The 18,441-nt window shown below is 47.7% G+C and overlaps 1 protein-coding gene across 1 annotated transcript in view; it reads right to left on the reverse strand.

Moving 5' to 3' along the window:
• The window catches only part of ZDHHC24 (zinc finger DHHC-type containing 24), a 143,164-nt gene that overhangs the window by 98,783 nt on the left and 25,940 nt on the right, over nucleotides 1–18,441 (reverse strand). The window contains exon 2 of the mRNA XM_030219969.1: nucleotides 7,807–8,143. Coding sequence (XP_030075829.1) covers nucleotides 7,807–8,081 — 275 coding nt within the window. The 5' untranslated portion in view covers nucleotides 8,082–8,143. The remainder of the gene's footprint in view (nucleotides 1–7,806; nucleotides 8,144–18,441) is intronic.

Raw genomic sequence — 18,441 nt, forward strand, 5'->3', positions numbered from 1 at the left:
TCCCTGATAAATGTTGACCTGAAGATTTTGGCCCGTGTCCTGGCGGACCGACTAGCGCCGCATATAGCAACTTTGGTGGGAGAGGGGCAGGTAGGCTTTGTGCGGGGTCGGCATTCTTCCCTAAATGTGCGGAAGGTACTCTATGACCTGAACGTGGAACCCTTAAGATCACGCACAAGAACCACGCTACAGGTGTGGCAGTCACTGCCATTATCTGTGATGGGTCGTATTGCCCTCTACAATATGGTGTTGGTACCCAAGTGGACATACATTTTGCAGATGTTGCCCATGTTGCTTAGCCGACAGGATGAGCGTTTGGTAATGCGGCTGGTGTCGCGTTGCATATGGTAGGGAAAGAGAGCGCGGGTGGCGGCAGCTCAGTTGTATTTACCTCGGAACCAGGGAGGCTGGGGGCTTTTGAATGTTAAGTTACTGTCTGTTGCGAGCAATATGAGACATATCTCCGACTGGTTCCGGAACACGAGTCATTTTTCCTGCACGGCGGAGGAGAGGCGGTTGTTGGGGCCAATGCATGTTAGCAGTTGGTTGCATGGACATGCCCGTACACTCCGCGCACCCGGCTGCTATGCAGTCATATTTCAGCCGTTGAAGAGAGCATGGAGGTGGGTGTGTCGCTTCTTTGGGATCTCATCAGCTTCTTCTCCCTTGCTGCCGCTTCAGAGTAATCCAGGGTTCCCGTCTGGTTTGTCCTCTGCCCAATTTGTGGCCTGGGCGGCGAGAGGGGCGCATTTCTTGCATCAGTTGTATACGGCGGAGGGCACTTTGAAATCGTTGGAGGACTGGCGGGCGGAGTTTGGGGTTGTGCCCGGGGATTTCTTCGCGTGGTTTCAGTTGAGGCACTATATCAGATCACTTCCGGTGGCGTCCCTGACCCAGGGGGTGTGGGAGAGGTTGCTTACTGTCTATGCCCTGGACGCACAGCTGGCAGTCCCCCTTAAATATTTTCATATGTGTTTGAGGGAGCAACTGGAGGAGGTGGATTATGAGAAGACAGCTGCTCAGTAGAACAGGGAGTTATCACTTCGTCTTCGGGGTGAACACTTGAAAACTTATACTTTGAATATCCCAAAGTTAACCGAGAGTGTGACGCTGCGGGAAACTCTTTATAAGTTTGTGATGCGAGTGTATATTTCACCGCATAGAGCGATGAGAGCAATCATGCGTGAAGATAAGTGCGCCAAGTGCGGCCACTCCCCAGCAGACCTTGGCCATATGTTTTGGCATTGTCTGCCTGTTTTGCAGTTCTGGAAGTTGATGTGTGGCCATGTTTTGGCTCTCTGGGGAGTTGCCTGGAGGGCCCATGCATTACAGTTATTTGATCAATTTTACCTCTCTGTGCAGAGTTCAGGGGTTAAAACCATTTCTGAAACGGTCAGTCCTCATGGGCAAAAAGGTAATTCTCCAGCACTGGATGGGAGCGGAACCACCTACCCTTCAGCAGTGGCGGGCTAGGATGATACATTTGTGTGCGTTGGAGCGCCGGGGGGGGGGGGGGTCAGAGACCTAGCCTCAACCACGGGGGAAGCATATTGTCAGAGGTGGTCACCATTTTGGGACTCGTTAACCCCAGTAGCACGCAGTAGAATCTTGAATTCGTAAGGGTATATCATGGAGCATGGGGAAGGGGGGGATGGGGGGAGGGTTAAGGGGAGGTGGCGTTCTGTTGGTTCTAGTTGTGTACAAGGTAGAGGTGTGGTGGGTGTGCCGAGGGCTATAAGAGTCAAGGTCCTTGGTGCTCCGATTTGTACAACATGCCTCTGTGTCTCATGTTCTTGCCTTTGGTTCTGTTTATTATTTGGGAAATTTCAATAAAAAGATTCAAACATAAGGGAGAAAAGGGAGTTAAAGATTAAACAAAAGGTATTCCTTATCTCTTTTACTTATTGATCTAGACCAAGAGGCTAATACATGGAAAGTTTGTATTGTTTTATACTTGATTCCATCAATTAAAATTGCGACAAATAAAAATGTTCACACATAAAAAGTTGTAAGGAGGGGAGGGGGCAGGGGGGAGAAAAACGGAAAAAAGTGATTGACGATGTTGGGTATGTTGTTGGAATGTCGATTTTGTATACTGAGCCATGTTGTATGAATAAGTCAAGCTGATTTGTATTATACAAATCGTCAATAAAACAGTTTAAACATAAAAAGTAGCAGTCCCAACACAGTCCCCTGTGGAACCCCACTACCTATCCTTCTCTATTGAGAATACTGACCATTTAACCCTACTCTCTCTGTTTTCTATCCTTTAACCAGTTTTTAATCTACAATAGAACACTTCCTATTATCCTTTTTTTTTTTTACATTTTTTATTTATAACCATTTAAATTTTTACAAGCGATAAAACAACTTGCTGGAAATACAAAGAAAGTAATATGTAGGAATTATTTCAGTCAGGTAATTCTATTCTCTTCCTTAGACCACTAAATAGGGAGAGTGAAACAAGATAAGATCAATTAAACAGTAAACAGAAAAAAAACCCGTGGTATTAACCTGATTATCCCCAGATATTACTCGTCTAATTCATTATTCCACATTGATCATCTGGTTGGCTTCTTCAAGGCCAATACAGTGTATAGTCAGATCATTTCATTGAAAACATACTTATTGTCCAATATTAGTTAGAAATAATACATCTGATTACATTCTCTTTTAAAAACCAGAAGTTATTTAACAATATATATATATATACTTAAGTCTCTAATTCAAATCCCACTGATTAAAGTAATCCCAGTTTTCACAGGCTTCACTCCTTTTAAAGTAATAATTTGAGGAAATATTTCTGAGGAAAACTTTAGGAGTCATACCCGGAACTCTGGGAAAAACAATAATCTCGATATTAATCATCTATAATAATATTCATTTTATTATTCAAAATTTCTGGTCTATTATCATTTTCAAAATCATAACCACTTCTTGCTCATGTAGAATCATTTGTTATATCAATTTTTAACTCTCAAAGGGTTCAGTTGAATTGTCCATGTAACTCTCTAATAAAATTATATCTGAAACAAAATTATTTACTGCCACCTTTAGGTCCCGAAGCGCCTTCCAGATGGTATTCAATGTAACCTCCACGGGAGCCAAAAATTCCAAGTTGATTTCTCATGGGTGTTTAGGAGTGGTTCCGCCGATTCGGGTTCTGCTGCAAACGTCCTCCGTTTCAGCATATACCTCTAACTCACTTCTCCACTCCTTTGGGCATGGTGGTTGAATAATTCGGGAGCAATGGAGTTGTTTTTTCCAGGTCCAAGAGTGTCAACGCTCCTTCGTCGGCGCTAATCAAAGGACTCGCCAACCCTTTCATCTGTGGGCAGTTCATCGCGCAGCGGTCCCGCACTTGCTGCTCAGGGGATAAAACGCTGGCCATCGGCAGCTAACCGGCTAACTCACTCTGGCCTCATTTGGGTTCCAGGGCTCTGTCCTCTCCTGGTTCTCCTCCTATCTCTCCCACCGCACCTTCAGGGTATACTCTCATGGATCTTCCTCCACTCCCATCCCGCTATCTGTTGGAGTTCCCCAGGAATCTGTCCTTGGACCCCTTCTCTTCTCTATCTACACCTCTTCTCTAGGCTCACTAATCTCATCTCATGGTTTCCAGTATCATCTTTATGCTGATGACACCCAGCTCTATCTCTCCACACCAGACATCACAGCAGAGACCCAGGCCAAGGTATCGGCCTGCCTATCCGACACTGCTGCCTAGATGTCCAACCGCCACCTGAAGCTGAACATGTCCAAGACCGAGCTCCTCGTCTTTCCACCTAAACCCACTTTCTATCTCGGTTGATGGCACCCTCATCCTCCCCGTCTCTTCTGCCCGCAACCTCGGAGTCATCTTCGACTCCTCCCTCTCCTTCTCTGCGCATATCCATCAGACTGCCAAAACCTGTCGCTTCTTCCTCTTCAACATCAACAAAATTCGCCCTTTCCTCACTGAGCACACCATCCGAACCCTCGTCCACGCCCTCATTACCTCTCGCCTCGACTACTGCAACCTACTCCTCACCGGCCTCCCACTCAGCCATCTATCCCCCCTTCAATCCGTTCAGAACTCTGCCACACGTCTTATATTCCGCCAAAACCGTTATTCTCATATCACCCCTCTCCTCAGGTCACTTCACTGGCTTCCGATCAGTTACCGCATACAATTCAAGCTTCTCCTCCTTACTTACAAATGCACTCACTCTGCTGCTCCTCACTACCTCTCTACCCTCATCTCTCCCTACGTTCCTGCCCGTAACCTCCGCTCACAGGACAAATCCCTCCTCTCAGTACCCTTCTCCACCACTGCCAACTCCAGGCTCCGCCCATTTTACCTTGCCTCACCCTATGCCTGGAACAATCTTCCTGAACCCCTACACCAAGCCCCCTCCCTATCCATCTTCAAATCCTTGCTTAAAGCTCACCTCTTCAATGCTGCTTTCGGAACCTAACCTTTCGAACATATAGACTGCCCCAATCTGCCTGACCTATCAGTTTGACTGTACATTTGTCTCTTAGACTGTAAGCTCCTTGAGCAGGGACTGTCCTTCCATGTTAAATTGTACAGCGCTGCGTAACCCTAGTAGCGCTTTAGAAATGTTAAGTAGTAGTCCCCTTCCTCTCAGTTAAGGTAACTGCAATTGCAGAGAGGAAATTTACGTAAAGAAGACGAAACTTCAGAGGGCAGCTGGGCCGTTGGGCATACGAACTTCAGGTCACCATCTTACCACTCTCCCAGTTTGGGACACTCTTTGTCTGGTTTCTCCTCAGAGGCCTGTCTGATATGGGTAACCCTTCAGCATAGCCCTCTAAGTCATTGAAACACATAAGCCCCTCCACCCCTACAAGGTGATGTCCCTTCGGAGGGGGCCTATAATCCTAAGACTTCAATTTCCTCTGGAGTCTTTCAGGAGGTATATTGTCAAATGCCTTTTGAAAATCCAGATACACACTATCGATCGGCTCACCTTTTATACATGTTTGTTCACCCCTTCAAAGAAATGTAGTAGATTGGTGAGGCAAGATTTCCCTTCACTTAATCCATGTTGGCTTTGTCGCATTAATCCACGCTTTTGAATATGCTTTGTCATTTTGATCTTTAAAATAGTCTCTACCATTTTACCCGGCACCAACATCAGGCAAAATGGTCTGTAATTTCCAGGATGACCTGTGGAACTCTTTTTAAAAATCGGCGTTACGTTGGCCAACCTCCAATCTTCTGGTACCATGTTTGATTTTAAAGAAAAATTACATATTACTAACAATAGTACTGCAAGTTCATTTTTCAATTCTATCAGTACTCTGGGATGTATACCATCTGGTCCTGGAGATTTGCTACTCTTCAATTTGTCAAATTGCCCCATTACATCTTCCAGGTTTACAGATATTTGATTCAGTTTCTCATCAGCACTGAATACCATTTCTGACACCAGTATCTGTCCCACATCTTCCTTGGTGAAGACCGAAGCAAAGAATTCATTTAATCTCTCTGCTATGGCCTTGTCTTCCCTGAGTGCTCCTTTTACCCCTCAGTCATCTAGCGGTCCAACCAATTCTTGTGCCGACTTCTTGCTTTTAATTTGTAGTATGGAGTGTTGCCATAATTTGGGTTTCTGCCAGGTACTTGTGACCTGGCTTGGCCACTGTTTGGAAACCAGGATACTGGGCTAGATGGGCCATTGGTCTGAACCAGTATGGCTACTCTTATGTTCTTATGTATATACCTAAGAAAGTTTTTGCTATGCATTTTTGTCCCAACGCAATCTTTTTTTCAAAGTCTTTCTTTACCTTCCTTATCAGCGCTTTGCATTTGACTTGACATTCTTTATGTAGTTTCCTATTATTTTCAGTTAGATCCTTCTTCCATGTTCTGAAGGATTTTCTTTTAGCTCTAATAGCTTCCTTCACGTCACTTTTTAACCATGTCAGCTGTCATTTGGTCTTCCTTCCTCCTTTTTTAATACACGGAATATATTTGGCCTGGGCTTCCAGGATGGTATATTTGAACAGCATCCATGCCTGATGTAAATTTTTGACCTTTGCAGCTGCTCCTCTAAGTTTTTTTTTCACCTTTCTTCTCATTTTATCATAGTCTCATTTTTGAAAGTTAAACGCTAATGTATTGGATTTCCTGTGTGTACTTACGCCACAGCTTTATCAAATCTGTAGGAATCGCAAGCAAGGTTTAGTAAAGAAACCCTTAATAACTTCTGTGTCCATTCTTATGGCTTATTCATGAATTATTTGTACATGTTATGTTCCTTTTCCTTTGACCCACCTCCCCAACAGCCATAAAAGTGTTTGACTCCTAAAAGGGAACCTCCCTCCTTTTTCCCTTTCATTACACTCTTCCCCCTTCATCACACTTTTTCTCTAATTTATTTTCTTTATGTTTTGCTCGCCAGCACAGTTGAACACATTGTTATAACATATACTCATGGAAATATAAGTGTAGAACTTATATTGGCCTGGATTGGCCACTGTCGTGGACAGGATGCTGGGCTCGATGGACCCTTGGTCTTTTCTCAGTGTGGCATTACTTATGTACTTAACTTTGGACACTTGTTTTACCTTTTTATTTATGTTTTGGGGGTTGGCTTTCTGTATAGTACAAGCGTATGTTATCCCATTACATAGTGCTGGAAGATGAAAGGAAGCATGATTTTATTTATTTACAAATTTTTGTTTCCCACATTATCTCCAACTACTGTTAAAAGCCAGCAGAGCTAAGTCATGGCATAATGAGTACTCTGTTAACACTAGAGGTTTACTATAATTGCCTCCAGTCTTCTGCAGGTGGATGGCCAATGCCCAAGCAAGTACCAAGTATAAAATTTTAACATTTTGGGAAGCTGGCAACCAAGGATTTGTCAACCCTACATTAAGTCTAAATACATTTTAAAATGTTGGTGGTCTATTTGCTCAGGAGTGCACTGATTTTCCACTAATAGCAATTCCAAGCAATTTGTAAGGTCCGTTTACTTTTTTTATTTTTATTGCATTTGTACCCCGCACTTTCCCACTCATGGCAGGCTCAATGCGGCAGGCAATGGAGGGTTAAGTGACCTGCCCAGAGTCACAAGGAGCTGCCTGTGCCAGGAATCGAGCTCAGTTCCTCAGTTCCCCAGGACCAAAGTCCACCACCCTAACCACTCCTTATGTAGGTAGGTTCTTGCTCTTGAAACCAAAAGGTAACTGAACACGAAAAAATCAAACAAAGTAATAGCAACGCACCAGGAAGCTGGAAAAGGAAGGTGGCTGGACAGGCCATGGGATGAACAAACAAAATTTATTGCTGCTACTGCAGCAATAACTTTTGTTTGTTCATCCCATGGCCTGTCCAACCTCCTTCCTTTTCCCACTTTCTGGTGCGTAGGTTCTTGCACTTACCATCTAATGTATGGTAACTTTTGCAAAGAGGCTATGTGATTTTTTTTTTTTTGGGGGGGGGGGGGGTGGGAATGCCCAGCCAGTCCTTTTGCAGTTACCACACAAAAATGTTCTTTGCTGTGTGAAGTTTATTCACAATAAGTGTACATGCACTTACCACCTCCTTTTGAAGAGGTATTAACTGCACCTGTGCTAACTGCATAAGTGAGTCTGCAATGTGCAATCCAAACCCATTCCTTCCTCCTTAAACTACCTAGTTTTCACCCCAAACCGTGAACATAGTAGCTGTTACCATGGGCCTGCACCAACTGCTTATTGCATTTTAGTAGACAGACCTCCTTCTGTTGTTTTTACAATTGAGGGACAAATCGAAGAATGTGTTTTCCTTCAGCTATTAAGAAGCATACTTACTCCCAGCCCTGTCCCACCAAACTGGTGGGCAGAAAGACCCCTTTAATGCTGGAGCTGGTGCAGATAAACATGAAGATGTTCCCTAAGACATTCAGCAGTAGAAACCCAGCCAGGAGAATGTGGGCACCTCTGTGCAGCCCTGATACGACGACACCTTCTTGTGTAAGAATGTAGAGCACCTCTAATACCACAGAGAGGATGAGTAGCCCTGTCAAACATATGGGAAGCACAAGCGCAGCATCCAAGCGCCTCCACCAGCCTGGCACCAGTGGCATGGCTAGCAGAAACTCCAAAATCCAGTGAAAAGAACAGGTGAGCCAAGCCAGTCATGCAACACCTTGAGAGAGAAAAAAAGGGTGTAAAAGAACCATCATTAAGAGAGTCATTCCAAAATTTGTACAGAAATTGTAGAAATCTAATAACAAGGATAATAAGACATAGAGGATAACAGGGAAGTGACTGATAACACAGGGGTTGACGCAGAAAGCTACCACAGGCATAAGCATGAGGTTAACAACTGGTATGTGTGCATATTACTGGGCACATGATGTAGAAATATGTTTAGTGCAGGAGTTAGCTTGTGTAGCAGACATTGACACACAGTATATTAAAAATTGATGGTAACTAGGCTATTAGCTATTATGTCCCGATGCAAACAAGTAGACAGAAGATTTTAAGGCAAGAATAATGCAAGAAATTTACTGCCAAGTCTGAGAAAACGTAGAAAGGTTAGCTTGCCCTTCTGCATTGGAGCATTAAAAGTAATAGCACCCTCCCTCAAGATGGACCACCCACCTTTCTGACTTACCCCAATCCGAATAAAAATCTCCCTGGGGTCTACTGGCACCCCGATCCCTCTCCTCCCCCCAAGATGACTCCCGATCCTTCAACCACCCACCCTCCAAATCCCTCCCCCAAATTTCCATAGTGTCAAATGGCACAAAAATCTCCTTCCAAGATAACCCCCAAAATTTCTCTAGTGGCACCTGGATACCCCCCCCCCCCCCAGATCTCCTGACCCCCCTCAAAAAATTCCCAGATATTGAGTGGTATAACAATTCTCCTCCACAGGCCCACCAGGCTCCCCTCCCACTCGTTCCTGCCTCTGTGCTATCTTCAGAAATATCAGCAGCGGACCCCGCAAACTGCATCCTGGGATGTACTGCTCTGGGTCAGTTTGCCAACTAAGGGAAAATTCCCTAAGCTGGCAAACGGACCACGTGGTGCATCCCAGGGTGAACTGTGTGGGCTTGGGAGCTGCCATTTTCAAATATGGTATTACTCTTGCCTCTTCTTCAAGGAACACTGGGAAGACATTCTGGGAGGGCAATGTGGGAAGGGTCACAAGTGCCCCTATATAACAGAAAATTTGGGAGGGAGGAAGATTGGAGTCCCACTAGATACCGGGGAAATGTTTTTTGGGAGGGGGAATAAGCAGAACATCCGAGGGAGGTGGTGAAATCAGAAGATCGGAAAGTTTACTTTGGGAAGGCGGGGAGAATCAAGGGATTTCTTTGAGGGATATGTAGGTGACCTCTTGCTGGCAGCAGGATTTTAAAAAAATGTCCTCCTTCCTGTCATTGCTCATGTACTGACAGGGGGGCAATGCAGAAAGCTACCATGGGCAACAGAATGCGGTTAAAGAAAGGAATGTATGTGTGTATATTAGTGGATGAACGATGCAGGAATTTTCATAATGGGAGTTAGCTGCACAGTAGACAGCGGCACACAGCATATTGAAATAAATGTTAAGTAGGCTATTAGCTACTGTGTCCCAATGCAGAGAAGTTTTTAAGGGAGCAAAATGTGAGAAAATTACCGCAAGGTCTGAGGCGGTAGCTTGCCTTCTGCATCAGGGCAGAAAATCTAATAAGCAGTCGCCTGGGCTCCCACACCCACAATCCTTCAATCACCCACTCACACCCTGACCTCCTTGATCCTCCCCAAAATGTCTAGTAGGTAGTCTAGATGTTCCATGCCCCTAAAGTTAAAAATAAATTCCTGGTGACTAGCAGCACCTCCCTTGGTGTATCTTCAAGAGGCAGGAGCAACACCTGCCTCCACAGTGCCATCCTGGAAATTGGTGGTACCTGACCCTGCACAGTCCATGCTTGAATGCACTGAACAGGGTAAGTCTACCAAATAAGTGAATGTCCTCCACCCAGCATGAGAAATAAGGGGAAAATTCCCTTATTTGGCAGATTGAGCCCACCTGCTGCATCCCAAGATCCATCATCATATTCCAAGATGGCAGTGAAGGAGCAAGTGGGCATCACTCCTGCCTCTTAAAGGTACAAACGTGGGGGTGGGGGGTCAGATCGGTTCATTTCTAAGGGGGAAGAGGCCACTAGACTACCAGGGATTTTAGGGGCCAATGCAGAAAGCTATGTTGTATGCAGACTCAGTGACTTGCCTTTTTTTTTTTTTAATGTCAACCTTCCAATAAGTGCGTGAGCCAATCACTGCTCATCTACTGCCAGGAAGGGCAGACATTTCACATTGAGCCTCGGATTATGTGGCAGTAATTTGCACGCTCATTGAAATCTCTATAAACCTGAAACACGTAATGGCGCAATTTGACAAATTGAAGAGTAGCAAATTGCCTGGACTGGATTGTATTCATCCCAGAGTACTGACAGAATTGACAATTTAACTTGCAGAACTATTGTTAGTAATAAGTAATTTATCTTTATTTATTTGTTACATTTGTATCCCACATTTTCCCACCTATTTTCAGGCTCAATGTGGCTTACATATTACTGTAAAGGCGTTCGCCAACTCCGGTATGAACAAATACAAAGTGTAAGCAGGGTTCTGAGAAAAGGCAGGAGGGAGAGGAAAGAGCCGGGAGGAGAGGAGCTAAGGTTCTAAGAACAGGAAACTACAAGGACCAGAATTTCCTGGGGGTGAAAGGACGCCCTCTAGTGGGTAAAGATCGAATGAGGTACTCTAGACAAGGGGAGAACTACAGAAATCAGCACCACTTGCAGGGCAGGAGGGAACACAGGAAATGGGACTACACTACCCAGGAGGACATAGGGCCAAGAGAGGATTGGGAAATGGAGGATAATCAAGGGGAGAAGGAACACCTGGAGGAGAGGGTGGGAAATGATTCTATGGAGTGGGCACAAAAGGGAGAAGGAGAGATGGAGGAGGGAGGTGGAGAGGAGATGGAAGTTTCTGTTCTAGACACAGGAGAGGGCTTATGCGTGAAAGACCAAGAGGAGTGAATATAGGTGAAAATGCTGGACTTTGGTATCAGGAAGAGACTGCATTGCTAAACCAAGACTGTTATTATTATCAATATCTCTAAGGCAGGTCAGTCTGAACGGCGGGTGGTTGTCAGAGAGTTATTGGCTGACAAAGAGGGTGGAGAAGTTCAACCGGGTCTCTTGATTGAACTTGAAAGAGAAAGGTGTAAAAGACTGAACCTGATATATGTAGAGGATTCAGTGGCGTACCAAGGGGGGGGCGGTGGGGGCGGTCCGCCCCGGGTGCCAGTGGGTGGGGGGTGCTCCGCTCCCGCCGCCTCCCGTGGCCGTTCCCGCGGCGCCGCACATTTAAAAAACCGGCGAAGCAGCGTCTCGTGCCCTGCTGTAAAAAAAAATCAAATCTCCTTCCTTCTCCTCGTCTTGACGTCGACTCGGGCCTTCCAATCAATTTGATTGGAAGGCCCGAGTCGACGTCAAGACGAGGAGAAGGAAGGAGATTTGATTTTTTTTTACAAGCAGGGCACGAGACGCTGCTTCGCCGGTTTTAATGGGACTGAGGTGGGGAAGGAGAGGGGCGAAAGGGACTCGGGTGGGGGTGTTCAGAGGGGAGAAGGGGACTGGGGTGGGGGTCTCAGACAGGGGAGGGGAGAAGGGGACTGGGGTGGGGATCTCAGAGGGGAGAAGGGGAGGGGAGAAGGGGACTGGGGTGGGGGTGTTCAGAGGGGAAAAGGGGAGGGGAGAAGGGGACTGGGGTGGGGATCTCAGAGGGGAGAAGGGGAGGGGAGAAGGGGACTGGGGTGGGGGTGTTCAGAGGGGAGAAGGGGACTGGGGTGGGGGTGTTCAGAGGGGAAATGGGGAGGGGAGAAGGGGACTGGGGTGGGGGTCTCAGACGGGGGAAGGGGAGGGGAGAAGGGGACTGGGGTGGGGGTGTTCAGAGGGGAGAAGGGGGGTGGGGGTGTTCAGAGGGGAGAAGGGGACTGGGGTGGGGATCTCAGACAGGGGAGGGGAGAAGGGGACTGGGGTGGGGATCTCAGAGGGGAGAAGGGGAGGGGAGAAGGGGACTGGGGTGGGGGTGTTCAGAGGGGAAAAGGGGAGGGGAGAAGGGGACTGGGGTGGGGATCTCAGAGGGGAGAAGGGGAGGGGAGAAGGGGACTGGGGTGGGGGTGTTCAGAGGGGAGAGGGGACTGGGGTGGGGTCAGAGGGGAAAGGGAGGGGAAGGGGACTGGGTGGGGGTCTCAGACGGGGGAAGGGGAGGGGAGAAGGGGACTGGGGTGGGGGTGTTCAGAGGGGAGAAGGGGGGGTGGGGGTGTTCAGAGGGGAGAAGGGGACTGGGGTGGGGATCTCAGACAGGGGAGGGGAGAAGGGGACTGGGGTGGGGGTGTTCAGAGGGGAAAAGGGGAGGGGAGAAGGGGACTGGGGTGGGATCTCAGACAGGGGGGGGGAGAAGGGGACTGGGGTGGGGATCTCAGAGGGGGAGAAGGGGAGGGGAGAAGGGGACTGTGGTGGGGGTCTCAGACAGGAGAAGGGGAGGGGAGAAGGGGACTGGGGTGGGGGTGTTCAGAGGGGAAAAGGGGAGGGGAGAAGGGGACTGGGGTGGGGGTCTCAGACAGGGGAGGGGAGAAGGGGGACTGGGGTGGGGATCTCAGAGGGGAGAAGGGAAGGGGAGGGGAGAAGGGGACTGGGGTGGGGGTGTTCAGAGGGGAGAAGGGGACTGGGGTGGGGGTCTCAGACAGGGGAGGGGAGAAGGGGACTGGGGTGGGGATCTCAGAGGGGAGAAGGGGAGGGGGAGAAGGGGACTGGGGTGGGGGTCTCAGACAGGGGAGGGGAGAAGGGGACTGGGGTGGGGGATCTCAGAGGGGAGAAGGGGACTGGGGTGGGGATCTCAGAGGGGAGAGGAATGGGGGATAGAGGGAGCAGGGGAGGGAGAAGGGGACTGTGGTGGGGGTCTCAGACAGGAGAAGGGGAGGGGAGAAGGGGACTGGGGTGGGGGTGTTCAGAGGGGAAAAGGGGAGGGGAGAAGGGGACTGGGGTGGGGGTCAGACAGGGGAGGGGAGAAGGGGACTGGGGTGGGGATCTCAGAGGGGAGAAGGGAAGGGGAGGGGAGAAGGGGACTGGGGTGGGGGTGTTCAGAGGGGAGAAGGGGACTGGGGTGGGGGTCTCAGACAGGGGAGGGGAGAAGGGGACTGGGGTGGGGATCTCAGAGGGGAGAAGGGGAGGGGAGAAGGGGACTGGGGTGGGGGTCTCAGACAGGGGAGGGGAGAAGGGGACTGGGGTGGGGGTGTTCAGAGGAGAGAAGGGGACTGGGGTAGGGGTCTCAGACAGGGGAGGGGAGAAGGGGACTGTGGTGGGGGTCTCAGACAGGAGAAGGGGACTGGGGTGGGGGTGTTCAGAGGGGAGAAGGGGGCTGGAACTGGGGGCTGAAAAAAGGGGCAGAGAGAGAGAGGGGACAGATCCTAGATGGAAGGGGGAGCGAGAGGGAGGGCAGACCCTGGATGGATGGGAGAGGGAGGGCAAATGGTGGATTGAAGGGGCAGAGAGAAAGGGCAGGCAGTGGATGGAAGGGACGGCAGAGAGGGCAGACACTGGATGGCAGAGAGAGAGAGTGAAGACAGATGCTGGATGGAAGGAAGACGGTGAAAAGAAGATGAGGAATGCAGAAACCAGAGACAACAAACTGTAAATAAAATGTATTTTTTTTGCTTTAGGATAAAGTATTGTAGATGTGTTAAATGTTTATAATAGAACATGTTAATAAGGTAATCTTTTTATTGGACTAATTTTAATACATTTTGACTAACTTTCGGAGAACAAAACCCCCTTCCTCAGGTCAGGATAGGATACTGTAACAGCACTATACTGTACTGACCCGAGGACGGAGGTTTTGGCCTCTGAAAGCTAAATGTATTAGTCCAATAAAATGGTATTATTTTACTTTCTATATTTGTTTTATTTCTATTTGTTAATTTGTAAAGTGGTGATTGGTACTTGTTAGGTTTTTTTTTTTTTCAAATTTACATCTGCTGTCTTTATATTTTGCACAGTACTAGGGGACAGTTTCTGTTTCTGTGGTGTTGCATTGTATGCAGAGTCTGGCATTGGGGGTTCAGTTTAATTTTTGTCTAAATAGAAAGTTTATGATTACTTATTCTATAGTGGATTAGGGTGTATCTGTGTTTGTGAAAAAGACATGGCTTTCAGTTGGCATTGACTGTGCAGGATCTACGATCTGTACTATTCTGTCTGGTTTCGTTTTACAATAGGTGAATTGATGTTCTAGTGCTCACTGTAGTGTTTAAGATGCTTTCCTTTTCCTTGTGTGACTCGTAGAAATGACTGCTTATGGTATGGTAGAATTGCTCTATAGGTCCTGAGTGTTTTGTATTCTTGGCATGCCTAGTACTGGATTTGGGGGGGGGGGGGGGGGTTAAAAAATGACCGGCCCCGGGTGTCAACTACCCTAGGTACGCCACTGAGAGGATTATACTGGTTTATGGGGTATTGGGTGTTAACCTAGGGTGGGTGATGAACTGTATGCTAAAGCAAGCGTTTTGAACTGAAGCTTTAATCAAGGATCCTGGGGGACAGTGTTTTAAACTGAACTATCCCAGGGGCCCAGGCTTCGGGAACTGTGAGGCTGAAAGGTAGCCCGAAGCCCAGGAGGAAGTAATGGATTTCTTTTGTATTTACCTTTACTGAGGGAGAGAAGTGCAGCCTGAACAGTTTGTTTTGAAGTATGCTGTAACTGCTCCGGGAACTTTGGACTAACCGTCAGACAAGGTCAGCTGGTTTCCCAGGAAGCAAATACCGGAGGTGATATCAGTGTGGCAAGGTCAGTGAACAGCACAAACGGGTGTGGAATACGGGACAGACAGCACGGACGGCTGCTCAAACAGCACAGACAGGTGCGGATCCAGTAGCGTACAGCACAGACGGAAGCGACTGGCGGAGGTGTGCTGACAAGTGCTGACAGTGTGGAATTCGTAACAGACGGCACGGACGGATGTTCAAACAGCACAGACAGGTGCAGATCCAGTAGCATACAGCACAGACGGGAGCGACTGGCAGAGGCTGCCGACAAGAGCTGACAAAAGTGATATTGTGGTAGAATAAGGTTCATGTGTAACAGACACATTATGGAATTGTTGAGAGGAAGAGTTATGTCATGTCCCTTACGAGCTTTGGTTTCGTTGTGTTGCAGGGTTCAGGCATTTAAGTTGGGTCGGTAGGGTATGCCTTTTTGAACAGGTTAGTTTTTAGTGATTTCCGGAAGTTTAGGTGGTCATACGTTGTTTGTTTTCACAGCTTTTGGTAATGCGTTCCATAGTTGTGTGCTTATGTAGGAAAAGCTGGATGCATAAGTTGATTTTGTATTTGAGTCCACTGCAGCTTGGGTAGTGGAGATTTAGGTATGTTCGTGTTGATCCGGTTGTGTTTCTGGTTGGTAGGTCTATGAGGTCTGTCATGTATCCTGGGGCTTCGCCGTAGATAATTTTATGAACCAGGGTGCAGATTTTGAAGGCAATACGTTCTTTGATTGGGAGCAAGTGCAGTTTTTCTTGGAGGGGTATGGCGCTTTCGAATCACGTTTTTCCAAATATATGCCTGGCTGCCGTGTTTTGAGCAGTCTGAAGTTTCTTTATGATTTGTTCTTTGCATCCCGCATAAATTCCATTGCAGTAGTCTACATGGCTTAGTAACATTGATTGTATCAAGTTGCGAAATGTTTCCGTCGGGAAGAATGGTTTCACGCGTTTGAGTTTCCACATTGAGTGGAACATTTTTTTTGTTGTAGATTTCACTTGGCTCTCTAGTGTAAGGATACAGTCGATTGTAACGCCAAGGATTTTCAGGCTGTCTGAGATAGGGAGGGTGTAATCTGGGGTGTTTATGTTTGTGGGTTTGTTCGCATTGTATTGGGATGAGAGGATGAGACTGTGTTTTTTCTGTATTGAGTTTTAGTTGAAATGCATTTGCTAAGCTTGATTTCGTTGGTGATTTCTGTCAGATCATGTTTGTAAGGAACGTATATTGTGACATCGTCTGCATAGATGAAAGGGTTAAGGCCTTGGTTGGATAAGGACTTGGCTAGTGGGGTCATCATTAGGTTGGAAAGGATCGGTGATAGTGGTGATCCTTGAGGTACTCCGCAGTCTGCTTTCCACGGTGATGATATGTTTGAATTTGATTTCACTTGATATGTTCTAGTGGTTAGGAAACCCTTGATCCAACTAAGTATATTTCCACCAATTCCAAAGTTATCAAGCATGGTACCAGAAGACTTACCTTTTTCCTGGTGGTCAGCTTAGCTGGCTTCTGTTTCGTTTGTCTGTCCTGTCTGAGCTGTCTCTCTCTCTCTCTCTCTGTGCTGGCAGCTTCCAGCAGCATGACTCTGTTTCACTTTACTACAGCTGTGTGTGTGGACTGAGTTAGCTCTACCTCTCTTTGGGTGTACTGGCTTCAAGTGCTTCACGGTGCTGCATTGGTGTGGGTTGGGCCTCTATGGGTTTCAGTGTGCTCTCTGTGTTTCAGTGTGCTGCCTGGGTCTAGGGAGTGTGACATCATCAGGGAGGGCCTTGACAAGGAAGTGGTGTTCTTTTCTTCAGGGCCTTTGCAAAGGTTGTGTTTGCTTTAGGTGGGGTGGTGCGTGTGCACTTCTGACTTTGTGTCTAGTTTCCCTGCTTGCTTTTGCTAAGGTCCAGGTTAGTGTTAGTGCAGTATGCACTGGTGTTTGTGTGTTTAGCTTTCCTGCTTTTCCCTTATGGTTCCCCTGCTTTTCCCTCATGGTTTTGGAAGCATTGCTGTGTGTAGGGCTTTGGAAGCTCTGTTACTGTTAGAAGTACTTCAGGGTTTGGTGTTGTTAGGAACACTACAGATTTTGCTGTTAGAAGTACTCCTGGTGTTTGTGCTATTGGGAGCATTGCAGTCTTTGCTGTTTGGGTTTGGGTGCTATAGGAAGCACCTTGTTAGTTTTGTGTCTCGCTTGCTAGGGTAGGGCTTAGGAAACTCCTTGTTAGTTTTGTATCTAGCTTGCTAGAGCAGTGCTTAGGTAGCTTGTTAGTTTTGTGTTTAGCTTGTTAGTGTATAGCTCTGCGTGTAGCTTGGTGCTTAGTAGCACCTGTGTTAGCTTTGTGTTTAGTTCCCTGCTCTGTTAGTTTTGGGCTTAGGAAGTCCCTTTGTTGAGCAGGGCTTAGGAGCTCCTGTTTAGTATAGGGCTTAGGAAGTCCTTTTGTCAGTTTACTGTTAGGAACACTCCTGCTGGTTTAGGGCTTGGGAGCACGTAGATCAGTTTAGGTTTAGGAGTACTTCCGTTTCCAGTCCTGGTCCCTGTGTCATCCGGTATCCGGTAAGTCCTGCCGGCCACTCGAACCCAAGGGCTCAACCCTTGGGGGGGTAGTGGCCAAGCGCAGGTGAAGCTGTACGGACCAGTCCAGTGTGTTCCGGTCCGGTGTGTGTTCCAGTCTGGTGCGCTCCAGTCCTGTGTCCTCCAGTCCGGGGAATTGCAGTCCAGTGTTCCAGTCCTGTGTCCTCTAGTCCGGGGGATTCCAGTCCATGTGTTCCGGTTCGCTGGGCAGTGCCTGCAGTCCCTGCCGGTGTGCTTGCCCAGTGTTGGTTGGTGGGTTTTGCCTGCTGCTGTCGCTCCTCGGCAGCAGCACAAGGGCTCACGTTTGCTCCAGAGCCCGGCCCCGCGGGCTCTGAACCTGAGAACCTGACGGGTGCACAGATCTACCAGCCTATTAAATCTTCTTCCACATGGAAGAGGGTTCGTGGAGGCGGAGGGCGTACATGTTTGGTGGATCGCCATCTGGACAACTTGGCTACCTGAGGGGAACCCGGATGGATCTGGCTTTCATTTTGAAAACACTGGGACTGAGTTTATTGTTCCTATAAAAAAAGGGTTCTGACAGCTTTAAGCTGGTAAATTACAAGTTTGGTAAATATGGGGGGGGGGGGGGGGGTTGCAGTTGTAAGAGTGTATGGAGTGTAAGTGAGGGGGAAGTATATGGGGAGGGGGTTAGGGTTGGGAGTAGAGTAGAGAGACGGGGATGTTTTGTGAAGAGCTTTTTGGGGGGGTGATCCTTAGGTATGAATGTAACACTGTCCCGGTGATGGTGCCCTTCCTCAGGGAAATTTCTGGCCGGTGAGGACGGTCGGATGGATGGGAGTGTGGGGAAGGGGGGGAGGGAGTGGGAGGGTTGAGGGTGGGTTCATGGATTGTCAATGGTATGAATGATCCAGGGAAGCGAAGTATTATTTTTCAGGAATTGAAGAGACTACAGTGGAATGTGGTCCTTCTACAGGAAACTCATATAAGAAAAAAAGATGTGGCATTACTTAATAGCAGACTGTACACTCAATGTTTTACACATGCAGATACAAGTGGGGGGTAGGACAGGTGGCCTGGCGATATATTTTAAACCAGGGT

The sequence above is a fragment of the Microcaecilia unicolor genome, chromosome 11, assembly GCF_901765095.1.
Source record: "Microcaecilia unicolor chromosome 11, aMicUni1.1, whole genome shotgun sequence".
NCBI classification, from domain to species: domain Eukaryota; kingdom Metazoa; phylum Chordata; class Amphibia; order Gymnophiona; family Siphonopidae; genus Microcaecilia; species Microcaecilia unicolor.